The 23,404-nt window shown below is 34.6% G+C and overlaps 1 protein-coding gene across 4 annotated transcripts in view; it reads left to right on the plus strand.

Annotated features, from left to right (window-relative positions):
- The window catches only part of LOC110372204 (uncharacterized), a 136,899-nt gene that overhangs the window by 77,400 nt on the left and 36,095 nt on the right, over nucleotides 1-23,404 (plus strand). For 3 of the 4 annotated variants that reach the window (XM_049838351.2, XM_049838350.2, XM_049838352.2), the window contains 2 exons: nucleotides 13,567-13,712; nucleotides 22,660-22,757. In XM_049838351.2, coding sequence (XP_049694308.1) covers nucleotides 13,567-13,712; nucleotides 22,660-22,757 — 244 coding nt within the window. The remainder of the gene's footprint in view (nucleotides 1-13,566; nucleotides 13,713-22,659; nucleotides 22,758-23,404) is intronic. The other variant, XM_049838353.2, reaches the window with a different exon arrangement.

Here is a 23,404-nt window from a genome sequence, read left to right on the forward strand (position 1 = left end):
TATGGATACATCAGAATACGCAGCTGACCCCAACATAAATAGTTCGGAAAAATGCTCGGCAGATCATTTTCTAATACAATGTCTTAGGTCAAAAACCTTATAAGTTTGCAGTACCTGTGGGTCAAACAAGTATTTGAATTTGATTTAGAAATGTGATTGATGCCTCAAAGTAGAACATAGCTGAGGTTATATTATTAGAAGGTGGATGACACCCATAGCAGAGGACATAAGGGTGACTAAATAAAATCGATAACTAATGTCTACATGTAAGACCTATTATTTATAATTGAAGCACTTTAGCGCACAACGATTATTATTATAATGAAGTAAGCTTCACATTATGGAAAACTCCCTGATATTTGTTTATATTTAAAATATTTCAAGGTAACATTTTATGAATTAAACATTTTACATTATCATCTAGCAATAAACACACAAACACTGATTTTAATAGATAAAAACACATGACTATCGCAGGAACGCAGGTACTCCCAAGTTTTGCTTGAAATAAAATTGTAGAACAAAAATATAAAACGTAAATTCTAAAATCCAATTCCGCTAGCACTTAGTTACAAGTAAGCATGTAATAACATCCAATTCCATTACAATTGTAGTTCCATTACAAATTCTGAATTCAAAAATTACCACTTTTCTACAGCACTTAACCTCTCTCAGGAAAACAAAACAAAATCTTGAAATAGTAAATTCGGTAAATGGAAACTACGTGTCACAGATAACAAGGTAAAACTTATTTTTCCTTAAAACCTTCTTGAGTGGGAAAACCGAATTCTTTTGAAAATAAAAACGCGTTCTACCAATGTTAGCGCAAAAAAACTCCTAAATAAAACCAAGAAGATATGTGTAATATAAACATAAAATTGTCCCTTTCAATGCAACTCGATTGAAATTCAATAATTTCCTTTAAAACAGAATTATAAATTAATATTGTTTCAATCAAAGCTAAAGAAATATTAATTTCTAATTTGTTCGATACAAGTGAAATTTCAATCAAAGTTATAATCAATAAGTTTTAATTAAATGTAATTCCAATGAGGCCTATGAATGATTCTAATCAAGAATAAATTCTGAGATTTATGTATTTATGTATAAATTACACTCTATAACACTCCATGCTAAATAGCTTTCCAGTGACTAGTCATCGACTCTCAAGCCTTTTCCTAACTATGTTGGGATCGGCTTCCAGTCTAACCGAATGCGGCTGAATACCAGTGTTTTAAAAAAACGACTGCCTATCTGAACTCTTCAATCCAGTTACCTTGGCAACCCAATACCACTTGGTTAGACAGGTGACAGACTTCCTAGCTTCTGACTACCCGTAACGACTGCCAAGGATGTTCAGCTGGGACCTACAGTTTAACGTGCTATCCGAAATACAGTCATTGGTGTCCAAGATATACTTAGAAAACATTCAGCCTAGTATCAGAACGTTACAAACTCACAAACTTTAACTTTTATAAGATTAGTTAGATGATATACACACTAGCTTTCAAAATAAATGTTCTAGACACAACATCAACAACCGCCACCCCTCTCCATTTTCTTCATATATCAAATGACAAAACACATTAAAATTGACAATTGAACATCGTTTCCCAACAAAACATTTCTACGTACACAAAAATAAACATGATGTACGTTTGAAAAATTGGCATTCATTTGAAAAATATGCTTTTCGACGGAAGATAAATCTGTACCGAGTTTATATTATTTATGTGTTAAATTTACTAGACGTGAGTTGTCATAACTCACTGGTTGTGTATGCTAAGTTTATTTTAGGAGTCATCTCTACGGTTTGCAGATGCAAACGTTGTGTTATGATGCTTCTCAAGTGGTTGGTTATGAATGTGTTAGTAGATTGTTTATGTAATGCAATGTTACGTATTGTTGATGTTCTTAGTCGTTATCTTGAGACGTGTTTTGTTTTTGTCGTGGTTATGCACGCTTTTGTTGATAATGTAGGGAGTAGAACTACAGTGAAACGAGTATTGGCTGATGTTTCTTCTTATATGAAGTCTTCGTTTGTTTTTAAAGAGAATTTTATTAATTCACCGATACCGATTGTACCTTCTCAAAAATACGTAGTTTTTTATGTAAAAATAATCAACCAGAATTTTTAAGTTAGCATCAATTCTGATAGTTGTTTTTAGAATAATACATCAACATGGAATATAATTCAATAGAACTATAGTGGCGGTCACAGTTGTGGCTCCAAAACAGATTTGTGGAATACATGAATACTGAAACAGGAACAAAGTTTCACGTATTTTTGCCATGTCCGTTTAAGAGTATCAGCCGTGTATGTTTTATGAAATTTTGGGCTTTTGAAGTGCCAAGCGCTGAAATCCCTCAAATAGTAGGATCAAATTCAGTGACTTTAAAATAGGAAACTTGTTACAAACATTCCATCGCTAAGATCTTACAACTAGTAGGTATTTCAGAGTACATTATGTAGATCCAACCAAGTTAAGTGTCATCTGATTTTGTTATTATAGTTAAGAAGAATAAAAATGAAAAGTTAATGCCTATCACAATTTACAAAATATCCTAAAATAGTTCACCTCAAATATTCCTCTATGATGTATATATGATGATGATGATGATTCCTCTATATTAACTTGTTTCATCGAATTATACCGATCATTTGAGAGCATTACCAACAAATGAATTCATGAATGCACCGACACGGTCAATAGATTGTCAAAATTAATTAAAACAAACACTAGATATTTTCAATTAACATAATGTGTGTATCATTTTAACATGTAGCATGATTATTAACATTTTTGAATTTATTGAAAAGGCTTTTAATGTGATTGAAAATTTGCAGATTTTTGTTTTGTATTTTATCAAAAGTGTGATGATTTTCACAACTTCCATTCCAACATCAATATATTATTTATATTTTGCAGCAAAAATAACTGTTTTCAAGTATTTGTAGTGCCTACTTCTCTATTTGTGAGGATGAGAGGATAAAAACCGAATCTTGTAGAAGAAGATTTTAGAAAGATTCTTCTGAGAGAATGCGCGCTTTGGAATTTTATTTTAACATCTTGTCAACTCGTTTAAGCTTTACCGTCTAAAATCTTTACCATAGGAAGACTTACACTTCGTAATGAGACCCAAAAAAAAGAGTTGAAGTTTTTGCATTTAAAATCATGCTATTTGGTAAAAATACACTCTTTTGCAAAAAAAGCGGGCACCTATGCGAAATCTTAGTTTTAAGGACTTTACGTGTATTTCAAAGGGTTTTAATGATTGTAGTATGTTTCTACCGTCAAAAGAGTTAGCCGAGCATGCGTGAGAGTGTATTCTAAATTTGAATTTTGTACAATTGCTCAGAAATTGGTTAAACCTTGTTTTGGACTAATTGCTGGCAGAAAGTTCGTCGGTGTTTTGAAAAGTTTTTGAAGTGACTTTCAGGAAAATGATAATGCAGTTTTAATTAATGATTAATGTACTTTTTTGTTAGATCAAAACATTTTTGAAAAACTATGCGTATTTGATAAAATTTTCACATGCTCTAAATGGGCTATACTGATGATTGATGGCAATGTTAAGAGTATCGGTATTTTAGTGTTAAGCGTTCTATTGTTTAGATATTGTACCCACGTGTTTTAAAATATCGCTTTTTCATAATTAACCACTATTTAGAAGAGTATCAGTACCTTTGGCTGCGACAAAACCAATTTAAAATAAGCAGTGCCGATCACAACACGGCTCCTATCGGACTTTGACATTTTTTAAAGTCTTGAAATTCTAGAAAATTCAGAAAATAGCTCATAGACTGTGAGCACGAGGTCTTAAGGTCTCGTAATCACTGATTTTTAAACAACCTCGTCTCTTGGGAAACTCCGTAGACCACTGAAGATCTATGAGTCTGAGCGTTCAAATAGCGTGTTTTCATCCCATGGACATTTTATTAAATAAACTTGCCTACAATGAGATTTTTTGGCATCTACAGCACTTTCCTGCTTAAATCATAACAATAATTGGCTATCTGCTCATTTCTTAAGAAACATACGTTTGGCCAATAATTTTGAATTTTTGACTCCCTTTCAGCTAAATCGTCGTCAAGTAACCCGATACCTATGGAGTTATCGAGACCTTCAACGCGGCAATAATTTGACTTTTCAGATAGCTTTAACCCTCCTCATCATTTTTCATGTGGTTAATTTTAACATTTATCACAAAATTTGGTATTTTTTGAATGTCAAAGTCCGATAGGAGACGAGTTGTGATCGGTACTGCTTACTTTAAATTGGTTTTGTCGCAGCCAAAGGTACTGATACTCTTCTAAATAGCGTTTAATTATGAAAAAGCGATATTTTAAAACACGTGGGTACAATATCTAAACAATAGAACGCTTAACACTAAAATACCGATACTCTTACCATTGCCATCAATCATCAGTATAGCCCATTTAGAGCATGTGAAAATTTTATCAAATACGCATAGTTTTTCAAAAATGTTTTAATCTAACAAAAAAGTACATTAATCATTAATTAAAACTGCATTATCATTTTCCGGAAAGTCACTTCAAAAACTTTTCAAAACACCGACGAACTTTCTGCCAGCAATTAGTCCAAAACAAGGTTTAACCAATTTCTGAGCAAATGTACAAAATTCAAATTTAGAATACACTCTCACGCATGCTCGGCTAACTCTTTTGACGGTAGAAACATACTACAATCATTAAAACCCTTTGAAATACACGTAAAGTCCATAAAACTAAGATTTCGCATAGGTGCCCGCTTTTTTTGCAAAAGAGTTTATATTGGTATCTTTTGGTTGTTGTTTGATACGTTCACGAATAAAATGTAAGCCAGACAGACATTTTTCTTATTACAAACAATACCTAGACTTTTATATAAAATGCCAACCTGTTGAGCAACAAATACTATTTAAAGAAGAATAAGAAAGTTTCTCGAACATTTAATACCTTTATTAGCGACTGGCTCAATCTAGTAATGTCATCTGATATTGTGACCTTTCATCCAGACAAATGCTGTCTAGTCCACTTGACTTTCGACCTTATTTACTTAGCAGTAGACTATTTTTACTTTTATGACTATTGTTGTTGCTTAGGCTATTTTGGTTATAACGTGTTGGATTTTGGGTAGTAACTAAAATAATAGGTAGTTATGTCTGTATATTAAGGTGGATTATATGGGATTATTCCACTAATGCTATGGGCTTAGTTAGGCAGGTTAAATTAGAATAAGAATTTTATTTTATTACTTAAGTCTACATTATAAGTCTTATCCAAAAATACAAAAGACTTACACAAGCCTTGGAATTTTCAGAATGACAAAAATCATCATACTGAAAAAAAATATCTAACAGTTCATACATCTACTCAAAAACACTCCTGCCAAAACAAGCTACTTCTTAATCAAACAATTACTCCACTTAACAATGAGAGCAGCATTTACTGAGATTTACAATTTACATTGTAAACTCCCTTTAATATTTTGCTTGTGAAGTACTGTCAGAATGTTCAACCTATGTTGAATATATCCCGAGGCGTTAGGAACGGTTAGACGCACCTGGCATGTATTGTTTTAGTAGTGTGTATATGTGTGTGTGAGTATGTGTGTGTATATGTGTGTGTGTGCGTGTGTGTATACTCGCGTGCAACGAATCTGGGGTAGTCAGGTTGTTAATTAAACTATTTGATGGTTTTGTTTTCAAGTGTAGCTTCATTATATTTCTATACGTAATCTTACTTATGTCAAAAACATTGAGATTGAGATTTTATGTTTGCTAAATCAATTTACCCGTACAGAACACACTTTAGAAGAAACAACTCAAGAAAATCCAGTCAAAGAAAATTGAATTCTTCAATAGCAACTCTAAACAAGAAAATGTCACAGCAACATTTGCAAAATACTATATTCCCTGAATCAGCGGTCTTTTAATATTCAATATTTAAATGGGAACATCGCAAACTATTAAATATTCAACATCCGATAGTGCATAGCTGAAAGTTGAAAGTTCACAGCCACTAAAAAGGGAATATGATAATTAATGTAAAACGGAACGTTCCTGACTCTGTGGGATCGCGTCTTGACATCGTTCGGGGTGAGACGATAAGTGGTTTTCAAGCTATAGATTTTTTAGCTTTTGTCTCACTTTTAGGTCATTGACATTTTGCCCTTTATCCCAATTTTATTTGGGGTCAGCGCAGCCAGTTTTTTTCTTCCATACTTCTCCATCTAATGTCATCGTATAAGTGGCATTCTTTCCAGCCATATCGTCTTTCACGTAATCCATCCATCGATTCATTGGTTGTCCTCTTGTATTACTATCCAGGATAATGCTCTAGATCCTTTTAAAAGATGATTTTCTAGATTCTGCTTGAAGGAGAAATCGATACTTAAAATTACCCTTGCTTGACATGATTATTCCTATTTACCTACTTATGTAGTTATACCTAACTATCAAACTTGTGAGATTTTGGACTTCAATACCTAAGCAACTAAAACCAATTAATTTTCAGAAATCTCGAATCTAACCCGTTCATTGGTGCCAACTGCCGCAAACCTTAATATAAGAGCTTTGTATAGAGTTAATGTCAATAAATATAACCATTTATTGCCTCCTTTAACCATATTATTGGCGAGAGGCGGGCTATTGACAAACTTATTCAATTATGTATCGAGTGCGGTTCGTATTTATAGGTATCTAGAACAGATGATAAAATTATTTTTGATATTTTGTATAATATTGTGACACACATACATGTTTATTCGTTTAATTAGTATGTTACAAATTAGTTTGTAATCTATTTCATTGGAAAAAACTATCTGAATCAATGTACATAGAAAGATTATTATTTACACGAAGTTACTTACCTAAACAACAGTTGACAAAAATATTCCAGAATAACCCAAAAACTAAATAAAATAAAAAATACTAACATAGGTTACGAAAAACAAACGAAAAGTAAAAACTATTTTATTCAATACTCCATACGCTTGAAGCTATAACATTTCAGTGCACCGCTGAAACTTCCGAACTGTACACACGAACTTGGTAAAGTATAATATTTGCGTACCCACTTCAGTTTGTACTGAGACTCGGAATATTTAATCTGTCGCGGGTTTTAAAGCTATGTGATTTCCTCTGATCTGTAAATTGAAATCTGCAGGTACTTTAATTAAAATGGTTTTAAAATTACTCAAAACGAAAAAATAGGTCTAGGAAATGTACTCCCTATAATCATACAACCTTTATCTAGGTTTGGCCAACGCTAAAATCAGTTGTATACATAGTATTACATATAGCATATATCTACATATATTGCACATAGATAAATTAATTTTCATCTCATCAAAGTAGCAAAAAAGTCGATATATTTTGCTTCCTCGTAAATTGAAGATAAAATAAGAAAACGTACGCATTTTGTTTACGAAAAATTGATTTTTATCTTCGAACACACTTTATATATTTGCCTCACAAAGCGAGCAACCTGTATATTTGCTTACACAAACAAATTGAATTCCTGTATGATAGCCATTTTAAATTCCCTTTGTGGCACTTATTGGATAAAATATAGCATCGCCGTTAATATTCGATGTTCCGGAAAAAGAAATGACCTTTGGACAATTTTACAAACAACAACAATTAACAAACATAATTATTATTACTTAAATTACACATAAGGAAACTAAAAAAAGACGACATTAAAATAATGAAATAATGAAGAAAATGCTTCTAAATAATGTCTGATATAATTCCATTCAAATGACACTTAATACCCTCAATAATTTCTATAAGTATCATGACATGCAATCGCTTTGGAAACAGATATAGCCACAACGCAAAGGGACTGAGTTGCGTTCCTCGATAGGTAGGGAACATGGAGGAAGAAAATATAGCGGAGATGCCACAAGGAACGTAGGTCAAGCGTCTTCATGTAGGTTATTGTAACGTAGTGTAGGCGAGATCAGTTACTAGAACTAACGAGGCGTTTGTCAAAGACCTTAATATTGGTTGATGATTTTCTGAAAATAGCGGGAGGGCGGGTTCAACAAGAGTGTAATAACGGAGCTAGTAACCCCGGAATTTGGCGCGTTACTTTCTTAGGAGATTATGACTTCTCCAGTAATCATTTTGTTCTCCATGCTAGGGAATGAATCGGGTCGCCAGTATTGATTAAACATACCGTAATGGAATTAACGTCGACTGGAACTGTGATTACTATCGTGATTGTGTACAGTGGTATCGTACACGACATTGCTTTCGAACTTGAAATACAGCATGCTAGCGACGTGGCAATATTATTTTGTAAGGTTAAAGCTTAAAATAGAATTGATACGCTGGTAAAAGTCACATGAAACTCGCTTATAATTTTCGAAGTATCGAATATCATGCAGGACAGTCAGATTTTCGATCTTCTATCAATCCGATTATTTGAAAGAGATAGGTGTAGGTAAATTTTTTGTAAGGAAAATGCGTTTCTTATAAGGATATTCTTAGGACTGCTGTATTTAAAATGTTGAAATAATCATCATAATTGAAAGATTAACATCATTTTCCCTAATATTTTGCACAGAAAGTTATCGGACTTAAGCGGCACCTTATAACCATACGCTAACTGAAGATAAAAACTTCATCTCATAATGTTAGTTGGGCAAGTCTTTGAATATTTGAGCAGCTCCAAACAGACTCCAAAGTGTCGGCCTGAATATTCAATTGCCGAAAAGTTTGGTAGCCCTCAATGGTATTTCAAACTAGATCAATTTCAAGCCCACTTTACACAATATAGTCTTGGATACGAATCTAATTTATTATTAAGGGCTGGGAATCTATCGTTGAATTTCATTGTAGCTTTAGTTATGGACAGAATAGATAGCAGAGATCTTCATTTGTTTTGACAAGTGGAGTTTGATTGAACATTTTATACTTGTTAAACCACTAAAATGATTAAACATTGTTTCTTTAAGCTCTGCTGTTTTAAGTACCTGTCTGTGTAGGCCTCCTCCATAGTCTCAAAAGTATTTTCCTTAAATAGAATGGGAATATTAATTTTAATCACGATAATGGATAGCTTTAGAAAAATACATTAAATTACATAAATTAGGGAGAGTTGATTAATGTTTTGTTCAGCAAGAAAATAATTAGAGAATTTAAATGTTAACAAAATACATGAATCGTTTTCAAAATATTTACATAAACGTATACGTAACATCTTACAAGTTTGAAGATTACCATCCCACCATCTAAGTAGTCTTGTTATGAAATCTCAAGTATCAGATATTCTGGTTCTAGAAAGCCGCATCTTGAATATATCCCAAGGGTGCAGTACAAGGATGAAACACTAATATTTTACAGAGAATTTTGTTACACAAACTGAATTTATGAGCTGGATAATTCTACTGCAAGTGTAGGTAGACTGAAAGCTACCGAGCATTGCGTATTGTTGCTATCATAATACTACGTATTTTCATTATAGTCATTGTTTGTTTGTTGGAAATTTAAAGGAAACTAAACTTACCATCAGATTATACTTTCTTTGGTAATTTTGAAAAGATTATTCTTTCTCCATATTTACTTATTTTTTTTTTTGCACAGGAGCGTCTCTTCTGGATGCTTAGAACATTCAGAAAAGGCGAGCTTTTATGTCCATTTTGATGCGGTTAAAACAATAGGTATCTCTTAGATTACAAATCTTCTTATATATAAAAATGAATTGCTGTTCGTTAGTCTCACTAAAACTCGAGAATGGCTGGACCGATTTGGCTTATTTTGGTTTTAAAATGTTTGTAGAGGTCCAGGGAAGGTTTAAACGATACGAAGTTCGCGGGATCAGCTAGTCATTGATAAAAAGTCCACCTCTTTTTACACATTTTCAAATAACTTCACTTCATTAACATAACACAAACATTCTCACACACCAACTTCATAATCCCTCTACCATACAAAGGTTTCAACTCACCGTACACGGAGACAAGTGACGTCACAGCTACCCAACCGAACCGAAAAGGTCAAATGTCACACTCATGTCTCCACGAAGCTTAGCTCATAGTTTATGCATTGGCCCGTCATATGAGATCAGGATGACTTGTCTCCTAACTTTTAAGTGTCGATTATGAATTCATTTGGGTAAGTTCGGTTATCACCTTGGCACAGGTTTGAGTTTAGAAAAGTTGCGTTCAGGCCGTGAAGTTTTTGCTGCTGATATTCGGTTAGGGATGTTGTGTATTTAATGTGGGCTTTATAGCGCTTTCGCAGCAGCCGATTTTCCGTTCGGTTTTTTAACGCGCTGCTTATTCCGAGCGACAAAAAACCGGTTTGAACCGGTAGTTGACAAATGTTTGCGAGTATACGCACGGCACCACTTGTATGGAAAAAGCACTGTCATACACTGTATTTAACTTTTAGTTAGGCCGTTTTAGTATTTGTCTGTAACGTTCTACATAAATAAAGCACGCATATATTAACTTACACTGTTTTTGATATCGTATTCGGACTTTCCATGTAACAAATAAATAATTCTACAATTTAAATATACGCATCTACGCAGATCCAGTCTAACTAAAAGCTAGCCCCAAAATAGTTTCGAAAATACTAGACTAGATTTATGCCAAAGAAACAATGATTTATTTATCTACCAACCGTTTTATAAAAACAAACAAAAATACAATGTTCCGCTATAAAAATCAATGGAACGAGCAGTGAATTTATTTCAGTTGCAGGTACGAAAGGATTTGTTGAAAATCTTGTAAATCCCGAAGGGGGGCGTTCGAGGCAGACAAATGTCTTGCACGGGAATAAGATTTTACTTTCTTTCTTTCTTTCTTTCCTTGTAAATAAAGTACACTTGCTGCGTAACTGCGTTCCTAAATGCATGGGTTTAGCATTGTTTCTAAGATAGCACATAAGATAGAAATTAATTCATATAAATACACCGAATGATTCGAATAGTAATTTTCGTAATAAGCATGTATTCAGAAAATACTCCAATTGATTGTTTAAGTAATAAGGAGACACTCATGTTAAAAATATTAATCGAACAGAGAAGTTCATATGTGGCAAAAAAATCTTTGTCGCATTTACTATATTTTCACAAATAAAATTGTACACTCAACCAAAATGTAATTTCAGAACCTTCAGCAAAAAAAAAATAAACCAAACCTATTCTTCCTACGAAAACCGTAAGAAATTCTTCTGTCATAATAAAAATAAACACAATGGAGAACAAAAAACCTAAGGAACTAGCACAAATTGTAAACGGAATAGGGTAGGGGTGCCGGTCGGAAGTCGTATTATCGATAAATTTCCTGGCGAAAACGCGGCCGGCTTTGTTGTGGCGCAACCCTAATTTGTTTCGGTTCTCTTACAATACTATTGATTATAGACATGTATTAGACGATAATGGATAGCTATCACGAAGGTGTTTTTGTTGAAAACGATTTGTTTTATGTTATTTGAAAAAATGTGGTGTAATCGTTCTTAGATCTTGAGGGGATGATGCCGCTAGAATTAGCGTCAAAGAACCTAAGAAAAAACTACTTTACAGAATTAAGTGTTAGGTATATTTTCCCATTTGGCGTTATTATAATTACGAGGTTTTGTTTTTATATTTCATCCTTATTAATATTTTATGCAACAATTAATAATCGTAGACAAAAATTAAACTCACTTAGATAAAATTATGTGGGATAAAATGTCAGTCAATTTATGTCTCAGTTATTCCTCAAGACGAACATTACTACTCGCGACGTTTCCAAGAAAAGCCGTATTTTCCTTACATTTTACATAAGCTCGATATAAAGGTCTATACTTACGATAAACAGGGTGAAATTGACAAATAATATTATGTGGAACCTACACGTATGACTTGAAATATTAGAGGTCTATTTTTATTCCAGAATAAATGTCAACGAGATTGTTATCGTACATTTTATTTTTTGACTATAAATAGATAATTGTACTTTTATTTTGATGAAAAATAATCGAATGACCCTTCTTGCTCTGGGTGCAGCGTGAGGGGTTCCTCCTTAAGCCCTATATGGACCAGGGCCGCGGTAACTCTTTGGAAAATCACGCAGCCTTGGCTGAATAATTCATCATCATCTGCCTAGCCTTTTCCCAACTATGTTGGGGTCGGCTTCCAATCTAACCGGATGCAGCTGAGTACCAGGGTTTTACAAGGAGCGACTGCCTATCTGACCTCCTCAACCCAGTTACCTGGGCAACCCGATACCCCTTGGTAAGACTGGATGTCAGACTTTCTGGCTTCTGACTACCCGTAACGACTACCAAAGATGTTTAAATGGCAGCCGGGACCTACAGTTTATCGTGCCATCCGAAACACGGAAGAACTCATTATGACAAGATGGTCACCCATCCACGGACCGACCGCGCCAAGCGTTGCTTAACCTTATGATCGATCGATCCGCGCGGCTTTGACTTAGCCACGAGCACGAGCTTGGCTGAATAATTATTGTAGTAATTTATATTCTATCTTACGTATATTATATTTCAAAGTTTCTTACTTCTTCTTTCCTCATGGTGAAGCCACATACTGTATTCCGCTTAAAAAAAAGCAAATGCATTGCTGAGTACTTCAATTATATGTTGTCATAAGCTAAACAGGAACATAACGTGAAATAATTTCAGATTATCCTTCCATGTGTGGTAAATATTCAACAATCTCAAAATTTATGTACATGAAAATACGAAAAAATCAATCTTTTATCCGCGATTTTATTCGAAAGCATAGAAAAGTCCGTCAAACTTGTTAGCGTTGGATCGTTGAACTTAATTCTTTGTCCTCAATCAGTCAAGGGGGAACGCGAGTTGTCTTGTTAACGAACAGTCTGAGGTTAAAAGCCCGTGATAATACTAGATATTCATCATTATTTGTTTTTGCTTCTAACATATTGTTGTAATTTAATCCATCTTTGAATAAAAGTTCTATGTTTTAATTATCGACTTTAGTTTTAATGAGCTCGATCCGAACAAGCTTTTGTTCTATGATAAATAAATGGAAATCGTTAAAATAATGTCGTCATTGTTGTTGAAGCGGTTGCAAGCGCGTTCGTTCTTATTGCAAGGGATCTCGTACATGGGCCACTGGCCACTGCTACAAAACATTTTGTGGCGTGTTGCGGCCACTGGCGTCTACGGTGACCGAGTAGGTACATAAAAAAATATGAAAATTACAGAAAATTTGGTGGCTGCGGCGATTTTTGTGTCCAGTATCCTGGATCCCTTATAGCCGTTTTTATGTAGCATCTTTTTTATGGGAACTCATCAAATGATCCTTACCGATGTAGGCTAGCAACGTGAGGGAGTGTCAGACTCTTAATGACTAAAATCCATCATGTTCCTTCTTAGGCCTTTTATGTACCAGGGCCGCGGTAACTCTTTCAAACAATCCCGCAGCCCTTTATGTAGGAACTTACGATAGCTAACTGCTGTAAATGATAATATATGTGACGCTTCTTCGCCTAACGCTTTCTCGAAACTTCTATGTGGCCTCACCATGTACAGCTTACCCCTAGAATACAACGAAATTGACTCATCGTCTATTAGTTACAGAGTTGTGCTGGAGGTGGCTGGCAACTCGGATGCTGTTATACTGAGCGGGCTGGAAGCTGATACGCAGTACCAAGTGACTGTCGCCGCGCTGTGGGGCGGTCATAAGTACAGGAGTAGACCTATTGTCTTCCGCACACTGGGTGAGTGGTATCATAGATTAGATGTCATACCTTCGGGAAACTTTTATGTCCCATAAAGGAATCGACGGACCGTTTACGCTAATGATACTTCCATAACAAATTTACTCAGTCGAATACCGGCACGATGCTGGATTGTTGCAATGGGTGCATTACCATTCATCTCCAATTATGAGTCCGATCAAACTACATATTTAATTGGTCGACTAACAGTGCAGGGTGCAGATCCAAAGCATCATCATCATCGATCATTATGATGATCAAATATGGGAAACATGCAAACAATATATAGAATTATTACCCACATGAAAAAGTTAATAACAAAACTATAATATACTCAACATTGTGCTCATCATCATAATTAGGCTTACCAAAAACGAAACTTTCCTTCACAAAAACAAAAGAAGTCCAAATGACCCAACACCTCACATGAAAAATCGCCTCCATTCCGTTCCACGTTCTTTTTAATACAATTATCCACATGTGTTCGTAGCACGGAAGAAAGAAAGATAGTGGAGATGCCTTAAGGAAGGTGGGTCAGACACCTTAATGTAGGTCAAGCAACGAACGGTAGGCGTGATCAGTTACGAGAAATAACGAGACATTCAGGTGCCTTGTCAAATCAAAACGAATCTATCAGAGATTTATCTTGATTGATTGGTGAAGAAAATGAGCGGGTTCCATAGGAGACGTGTAAAGACGGAGCTAGTTATGTTCCTCGTCCCCCCAACACCCGCATTTGAGGCCCTCATTTCATAGGAGATCTTGTGTTAGGGTGCTTCTACTCGGTGCATGTAGCTGGAGCAAGTAAACATGAGCAAGTAACCCGCGCGCATGCAACAGAGCATGCGGGTGGGTAGCTTACTTCAGTATATGCACGAGTCGCTACACCAGCACATGTTTTTAAAATGCTTACAACCTGCGCAAGTGCCTCAACATGCCCTTGTGACATCTTCACTAATCATATTATTCTCCACGTCCATAATGTGTGAACGAACTTTAGCCAGTCACCCTCTTGTGCCTGATGTTTCGCGTGTCAACTATTAATATGGCTGTCTGAACATGCAAGAGAGACATTAGCATTAGTCGGATGAGGTCGCACTCTGGTTCTATCTATGATTTTTGTTATTTTATTAGCGTGTTTTTGGTGGTGAACCTGGAAATATTTTTGTAATATGTGGGTTTGTATTTAGGTGAAATATTTTCTGTTTGGTTCTTTTAGTAGTAATCTTTCTTCTTCTAAAATAATGCCCTCAGCATTTAAGTCAGTATACAAGACTTATACTCATCTTTTACTATGTAGGTAAGTTTCATTTGTCTTTGGCATCTATGGATACCAAAACATATCAGACTCATTAAAACTATTTTAAACGAAGCTGAGGTTTTCAGTCACTAATTTCATTAAGTATGAGAATCTTAATTATATGAAAATTATAAGATTAGTATTCACTAACGCTCTACTCCTTGACACGCATACCTAAGCACCAATTTCCATCTCAAAACTACCCCACTTCTTCAACCCACTGAACTAGTGTGACCACATTTCCTTAATACCAGCGGCCATCAGGCTAAGCAAAATGCACCTGTTGCGTGCTACAGTCGCGTGAGACTGTCCCAAATACTCACAAATAATGAGTCACCGAGTCCTCCATTATGTGAAATTACCCTTAACTGTGGGCTGTAATACCTAAATGTTTTTGTAACAGCCATTTTTGATGGGATTAGTTAAACCGTGGTATTTAAATGTCAATATGTAGGTACTACTACTTTGGTGTGGCTAGGGTAAAATTTCATAAAAGTATAAATTTAATAAATTACGGTTGTTATCTAGCTAAAGGACGAGAAGATGGTAATTACAATAGCACTCGTCACCGTTCCGTGCCATTTTTGCTGGTTGGTTAAACTACATGAATTTTAACTGTCAAACTGATCTTCAAATATGCCGAACTAAGACGACAAACGCTATTATAACCATCCAGAAAATGTGTTCACTTAGCACAACCGATTTAAAAGTCTCAGTAGTAAGTATAACCAGACAAAAATTTAGACAGTACAACATAGAAAACAAATGAAGATCCCACATCCTCATGAACTCATAGCAATAAACGTAACACCTACGCAAAGAATTCAAATAAATACTAGATCCTTAATCCCCGACCTACAAACGAGAGCACGACCCTAACGTACACAAAGCTAGATTAAACGGACAACAGATAAACGGAAAAACGGACAACAGTTAAACGGAAAAACGGACCGAGATCAACACTGACTGAGTTGTCGATGTAAACAGTTGACCTGTTGCGTTTAATATTGAATCTTCTTTTTTCTGTTGAATGTGCATGTGAATTGTGTGAATTGGATAATGAGATTTAAAGTAAGATTAATGTTCAATTCAACTTGATAGGGTTTTGATTTGAGTTAAACGCGAATTGAAGACGATTCGATATTTTGAACACTTGATAGATTGGGTCAAAACTCAAACTCAAAATCATTTATCAAAAATTTACAAAATACAGCCCCAAAACGCACTTTCACCACTTCTTATGTGTTTCTGCTGGGAAGAAGTGGCGCAACAAACTTCCACATAATCTTCGATATTGGCCATTCGACTCATTATTTATAACCATTCGCTAATATTCATCATTCGAGTCTGCGTATTTATAACACGTCCAATTATTTGAGACTCGAAGTTCTGTTATTCAATTTAGTTTAGCACACCTTGCAAGACGTTCGAACAATCTTATTTTCCTTCCAACTTTCCTTGACGACAAAAAACAAAACACGATCTAGTCTCAGATCAAATGGACAAAACCAGCAACAGTATGACTAACAAAAACAGGGTGTGAGTACAATCGCCAACAAATTACTTGGCAAGAGTTTGGACTTAGCGTAGTTGAAAAAAAAAGTTCAGTACCCTGAAAATGGTCACTGATCTTTTGATGTAGTTTTTGAGATTAGTAAGTACTGAATATTATCAAATGTAAAGCAGATTCTTGTCCAAAAAAACGTGAATCTGAAACGAAACATGCATAGAAGGAACCCAAACGGTTTTAATTCCACTAGAAAACTAACTTTTCAATATCCAAAAATATTTTAAAAGATTTACAAAGCAAAGGTAAAACCAAAACCATAGTGTAATCTACGACGGCATCAAGGCTAGATTTATTTACATAGTTTTTATTTCGTCACAGTTCTTCATCTTATTTTGTCTTTTTAGCACTTATTTTGCCAATATTAAAGATGCCTAAGAAGAAAATATATAAAAGAAGAATACCTAGCCGATTGTATATTTTGCCAACGCATATGTCGACGACTGTCTTTGTTGATGTAAATAAACCGACTTGTTGCGTGTTTTCCGTGCGTGTGTTCACTCCTTAGGGATTACTTCAAAGCCATGGTAGTTTTATGTTATTACAGAATTTAGTCATGGTATGTTCGCAATTATTGTTCTTTATGTTGTTTGAGTATAATAGGTAATTAAGGAATTTGAGGGTTACAAGTAAATAATTTTGATGATTTTATCGAAATTTCTGAAGTTGTAGGTACTCACCTAATATTTTTATTTGCGAATTGTCATCGAATTCTAATTTGTAAAAAATATTTTATTGAACCGTTATTTAACCATTACTATTTTACGCAACATTATTGTATTTAAATAGTAATGGTTTAATAAAATAGTAATAATAAAGCTTTTAATTTATTATAATTGCTAATTACAATCCTTTGAAACCAATTCAACTATGTCTTTATAAATTAATTGAAAATAAAATCAAAGACCAAAGATTCATTACTATAAATTAAATACTCTTTTATTATTGGTTTTTCATTAGCTAAATCTAATTAGTACAGTTTTCAAAGCATAAAAGAAAATAACAAATACTAGGTTTAACAAAGCTAATGAACAATTTCATTATGTTAATGAAATGTCAAGGTAATTTTATTGCAGAAGGTTTTTGACCGAACATTGAAACTATTATTAAAAGTTCAATAGCCTTTTTCAAGGATAGTCTTGTAAAGATCGATATGTATAAACATGTTTTTTGTAAACTTCGCAGGTTAAGCAAACCAATTTTGACGGTTAAGTGGTCTCCATTTTAAATAGGATCGCTATGTTTGGGAGTACATATATTGCTGCATTGCATACGTTTTGCAGACGTATTAACACTGTTTCAAACAAGCAATGTTTATCATGTAAATGATCCAAAATCCGATGTTATTCTGCTGTTGGGCTTAATAAAATGTGATTAGAAAATAATTTTCATCCATAGACTATAGCTATCATAGACTCTTAACTTCTCAACTTAGCATGTGTTCAACTGGAGATTTCGAAAAAAAATTGCTATATTACCTTTTCTAAATTATCCTGCAATCTTTATAGCCCTACTATAGGTGCCTTATAAAATCATAAAACACTATGTCTACACAAATCTCAAGCAAACACTTGAACTGTTTTTCTAAGGGAATCCATTAGTAACTGATACCTAGTCATAACACCACAAGGTATAAAACCTCTTCTCGGCAATCTCTCTTTCATTACAAAGTAATTTAGAAGACATTAATGTTGAGTACGTGTACTTTGTTCTTAGAATAATAAAAGATTTAACGTGGCCTTGTTAATTGAAGTGGTGTGTCCAAAGTTCAGTTCTCGCAATAAAAGAACGATTCGTTTGTTTGTTTTCAACTTTTGGACTCAAAATTCTACGGAAGACACTCTCAGATATTAATGATTTTGGCGGTGGTACGCGTTGTTCCACGCGCTCCTCAAAGAGAGTCAGACAACCTATGTCAGAAACTCTCGATCTTCCGGATGCAACGGTGTGTGAATATCTGTGTGCCTATAACGGTGGTTCTTATTCTGATAGTTTTCTGGTTTTAAAAATATAAAATCTCTCATAGTGTCTATAGGTGTATCTGTAGGTCTCATAGTATGTAGGTATGTCCTTATTTCTCCCATAAAAATATGTTCGTCAGAAGACCAATAAATTGTTAGGACAGTCCACAGAAAACACTTGAGTTAGACAGTGGGCATCATAATAATTATATTTCTAGGTGAGCATATAGGTGGTTTTTGAATAGGCTTAATAGTACGAAAAAAAATAATACGAAATATATTGTATTCAAACTAAATTCACAAACTCGTATTAACCTTGCCCAGCCTGAAAAGTTGTATTGCACATTAAAGTAAAACATTTAAAAGTAAATTAACGAAATCTACCTAAGCGATCCTTTTAAATCGAGCCTTATTGAATTTCAATAACCCAAATGCTCCAGAGATAGTTTACGCCGAAAACGTTTTAAATGTTCGAATCGTTTTTAATCCGCCGATTAAACTCCGATTTGTGGTCAACTTTGCGGTTTGCAGAACTTTTTACATCTCTCAACGATTTGGGAACATTTTAGCACTTCAGTTGCGGTGGGACCCGTGAATCTGAATCAAGTTATTTCAAGGCTACCTTTCGTTGAAAAACTTTATTCTTGTTATAGTTGTGACCCATTTTGTAGAATAACTTTTTGTTCAAAAGACTAGACAAAATATTATTGTACCCGTAAAGATATATTTTGCTAGTAGGTGACACATCTTCAGTGGCGAAGGGTGGTTTAATGAAATAGGGAAGCCGCAGCAAAAAAAAACTGGGGGGGGGAGTACTCAGGGATGGGGGGGAGAGGTAATGGAGGTAATTTCTCAGTCCACCTTTTAGCACTGACTGAGAGACTGATAGTTTGAACATGTTTTCTCGAGGAATTCGGCAGATTATTAATATCTATAAAACTTTATTATCTTTAGTTAGGTATATTAACTAGGTACTAGAATCCGAGAAAAGTTGGCACTAGAAACAATACCTTTTAAGTATTTAATTTACAACGGCCTGTTAGCCATTGATATTTATCGTAGGTATGTGTTTCATAAATCCGTCAGGACGTTAGAAATTTTAATATTGACGTATTATTGGTAGGTAATTCACCCGAGCGGCGTGCCCGAGTTTTATAACACATTTTTATTCTCAAAACTTAACCTTGAAAAATAAGTTCCTTCCTAAAGTAAATAATCTGTCGGAAAACAGTCTAATGCGATAAATGCTATCCTAGTTAAGTTTTAAAAGTAGGTACACTTAAAAGAAACCTGATGCAAACTGTCTGCGTATCAAAATAACTCATTTCAACGTAGGTCCCTCTATTTTTTTCACTACACACTGTACTTGTACTGAGTACCAGGTCACAGTGCGATTGCGGGGATTAGTAGGGGTAGGGAGTAATGATACTGCCAACTAGCCAACTAAACTACTCAATCAAAATTATGTACTTGGCGAACACATAAATTATAAATTCCCAAGTAGGGTCATTAAATCGCGGAGAATCTTAACACCGCGATTCAGGATTTGCATAAAAATGCACAACGCCATCTATGTTGACATAATGTAACTAAAACACTTTAACATAAAATATTGTACACACACGAACTATGTTATTTCTAAATGATACACACACTAATAAATTCAATTAAGTAGTACAAAGAACAAATTGTTAATGGTATTATCTAAAACAAAATAAGAAGAATGAGAGTGAATTTGTCTGATTTGTTTGTTTACATATTTGAGAGCTCTAAGCGCTATCACTCGCGCGTAGACAGAATGACAGATATAGCTACTCTACTCTTGACGCGTTCTTTCTCGTTCACTCGCGAGTTTTGATTGGCTGGAACTCGCTCCGTGAGCCGGCTTACCGCTCGCCCTTATGCCGCGAAATCGCGCGGCGCGGCGTGGATGACGTCACGCAAGCGTAGTTTTGTATGGACGAGGAAGCCGCGGCTTGTTTAGTAGGAGCAAAATGTTTCAAGTAATTTATAGACAATTTTTTTACGGTGGTAGGCGTTTTGTTATACCTACATATTTAAATTGTGTGGTTTAAATGATTATATTAATTATACCTATACCTATATTATAACTTATACCTATGCTTCTTTCTTGAAATTCGAAAGGGAAGCCGATGGGAATCGGCTTATAAGGACGCCTCGCCACTGCACATCTTATTGTATTTGATACTCAATTCGGCTAGAAAAGATTTTTACTTTTTTATTCGCATTTCCATGAAATGCGAATAAAAAATACGAATATACTTTTAGAAACCGTAAAGTTTTGTTGTGTGACACACATAATATGAAGTATTACCACCCAATAAAATCCACAAAAAGTAAATACCTTAAACCTTTGCTTACAGAACTACTCAAAGTTAATTTGTTGTTGCGAGCATCGAGTAAATAGAATACCCCCGTTGAGTACAAAGTACACAGGAGGGAGCTCTGACCGATTTCTAAAATTGGATTCGACATTTAGTTTACTAGGTCTTACTGGATTCGCTGTATCAAAGGAAATCGACTACCGTTTTGCATAGGTACCTAGGTTCGTTTAAGATTCGCTATTTTTGTAGAACTAAGATTATGTTAATGATCTTTTACAAACTGAATTCCCAAAAAGGAAGAGTACCTTACTCAGTATTAAGTTCAGATTTTTTATAATTTTTTTATATGCGTTATTTACGTTTTGATGAAATAACTAGAGAAAAAAGTAGTTGCTTAGTAAGTAGTATTTTGTATCTTTGTTTTTTGCCGTTTTCCGTAATTTCAATCGCGTCCCGGGGGAATCTCTACCCATATCCGGATGAAATATAGCTTATGTCACTCGGAGATAGTGTTGTTTTCCAAAACATACTGATATAATGTAAAGTTATCAGTTAGTTAATGCTATCTCCCAGATCAAGGCTGCTTATAATTTCTTAATTATATTTTATCTGTCAGATAAGTTCCTGACCTAGGCTATCATCATAAAAGTAATATTTTCGAAAGGCTTTCCCACAATAGTAAAAATAATACATCAGTACATTATTTCTTTGTGATATTTACCTTTGATTCCGAAAATCAAAAGTTACATAAGTGTGTAACTTTTTCATAAAGGCTGTGTTTATTTTATGTTTCATTGTATTTTCAGTACCTTTCCCATTGTGATAATATTCTTTTATGCAATATGTTATTTCTCTTTTGTTAAAATTAATAGATTTCTGTACGAGGTTTATTAAATATGCTTTTGAAAGGGCTTGAACGTAATAAAATATCAAATATGTATGAAAAAATATTATTTACAGCATTCAAAACTAAAAATGGGATTACTGAAAAGCAATTGTAAATTCCGACGAACGTGTTTCATTAGAATAAAATATTACATTTCTAAATTATGTTTTTGATCAAGTTTTTCGAATATAATTTTGTAATAAACTATGTACAAAAAGTATTATTTTTCGTATCAATTATACCAATTTGTGAACCAAAATACAGAGTTTCTTCAATAAAGAAGTCAGTTGGTTTCTTTTCAGTTTTTCTTATTTTCTAGTAGATAAATAATTTATCAGATCCAATGATCTAGATATCTATTAAAAGGTTTCTAATTGACATTTCTAATCTCCGAAAATCACTCAGATAGAACTGTATTTATTTAAGCATGAATTTCGATTCAAAGCGAGAGCTGAACCTAAACATAAGGTCCATTTCATTTCTCAATCCGCTCAAGCGAAATGAGGTCCGTTTACAAACTCCTTGGTTTAATTCACGGAGTACGGAAAGATCAGCGGAGATGCCATAGTGCAGGTAGGTCAAGCGGCTTCTTATAGGTCAAATTCATAGAGTGGACGTGACCAAAACAATATTACGAGTGAATTAACCAGGTTTTCGGGCTCTTTGAAACATCTGTCAACGAGTTTTAGTATTACAAAAATGTACGGGTCCAAAGAAGGCGTACAAGGGCGAAAACAGTAACGTTTCTCGTCGCCCGCTCACCCGCATTTTGGCGCGCTACTTTCTTACGCTCTCCATTATGGGACCTCCGCCAGTCATTTTGTTCTCCGTGGTTAATCCGTATAACAATAGTGATGTTACCGTAATGCTGCTATCATGTTTGTGCAGAGCCCCCTCGGACTTCGCCCCAGCAAGACGGAGGCCTGGCGGGAGCTACGCCCCGGTCGTCTGTCTCACCCCCTGATCCTTCGCCGACATTTCCAACGGTAATGTTATGTTTTGGTAAGATTGGTTCATGGTTTCAGGGGTTTTGGGAAAGTATGTGTGTGCGATTTTGAATAGATAGTTTAGTGTAATAGGGTGTTGAGTGCATGTGGGTAAGATGTTTTCAATTGAGAGGTATACATATAAGAGATAAGAGGTATTAATTTGAATACGTTGCATGTATGTTTAAGTTTATGTCCTTTACAGAATCCGATAGATTTTAATAATAATGCAATTAAAATGGTTCTAAAGAAAAATTATTCCATCGATTTTAATTCATAAAATAATGATATACTGCGACATTTATTTAAAAACATGTCTTTAATGTCTTTGTGATTTATAGTTTATGTAACGATTGTATAAAAAGCAATCAGATTTTATGCATTATTTGTATTGAACTAATAAGTATATTTCAATAACTTAGCCTTAGGTAAACATCGAACTATCGCAATAATAGTACATTGTAGACTATGTCAGTAGCTAGAGTAGTGATTTTGTTTGAGACCTAATTGCTATTATTGACTGGTCTTTTATTGATCGTCGTCGTGGCCTAGTGGGCAAAGAACCAACCTCTCGAGTATGAGGGCGCGGGTTCGAATCCAGGTCAGGCAAGTACCAATGCAACTTTTCTAAGTTTGTATGTACTTTC

This window comes from Helicoverpa armigera, chromosome 8 (genome assembly GCF_030705265.1).
Source record: "Helicoverpa armigera isolate CAAS_96S chromosome 8, ASM3070526v1, whole genome shotgun sequence".
Lineage (NCBI taxonomy): Eukaryota > Metazoa > Arthropoda > Insecta > Lepidoptera > Noctuidae > Helicoverpa > Helicoverpa armigera.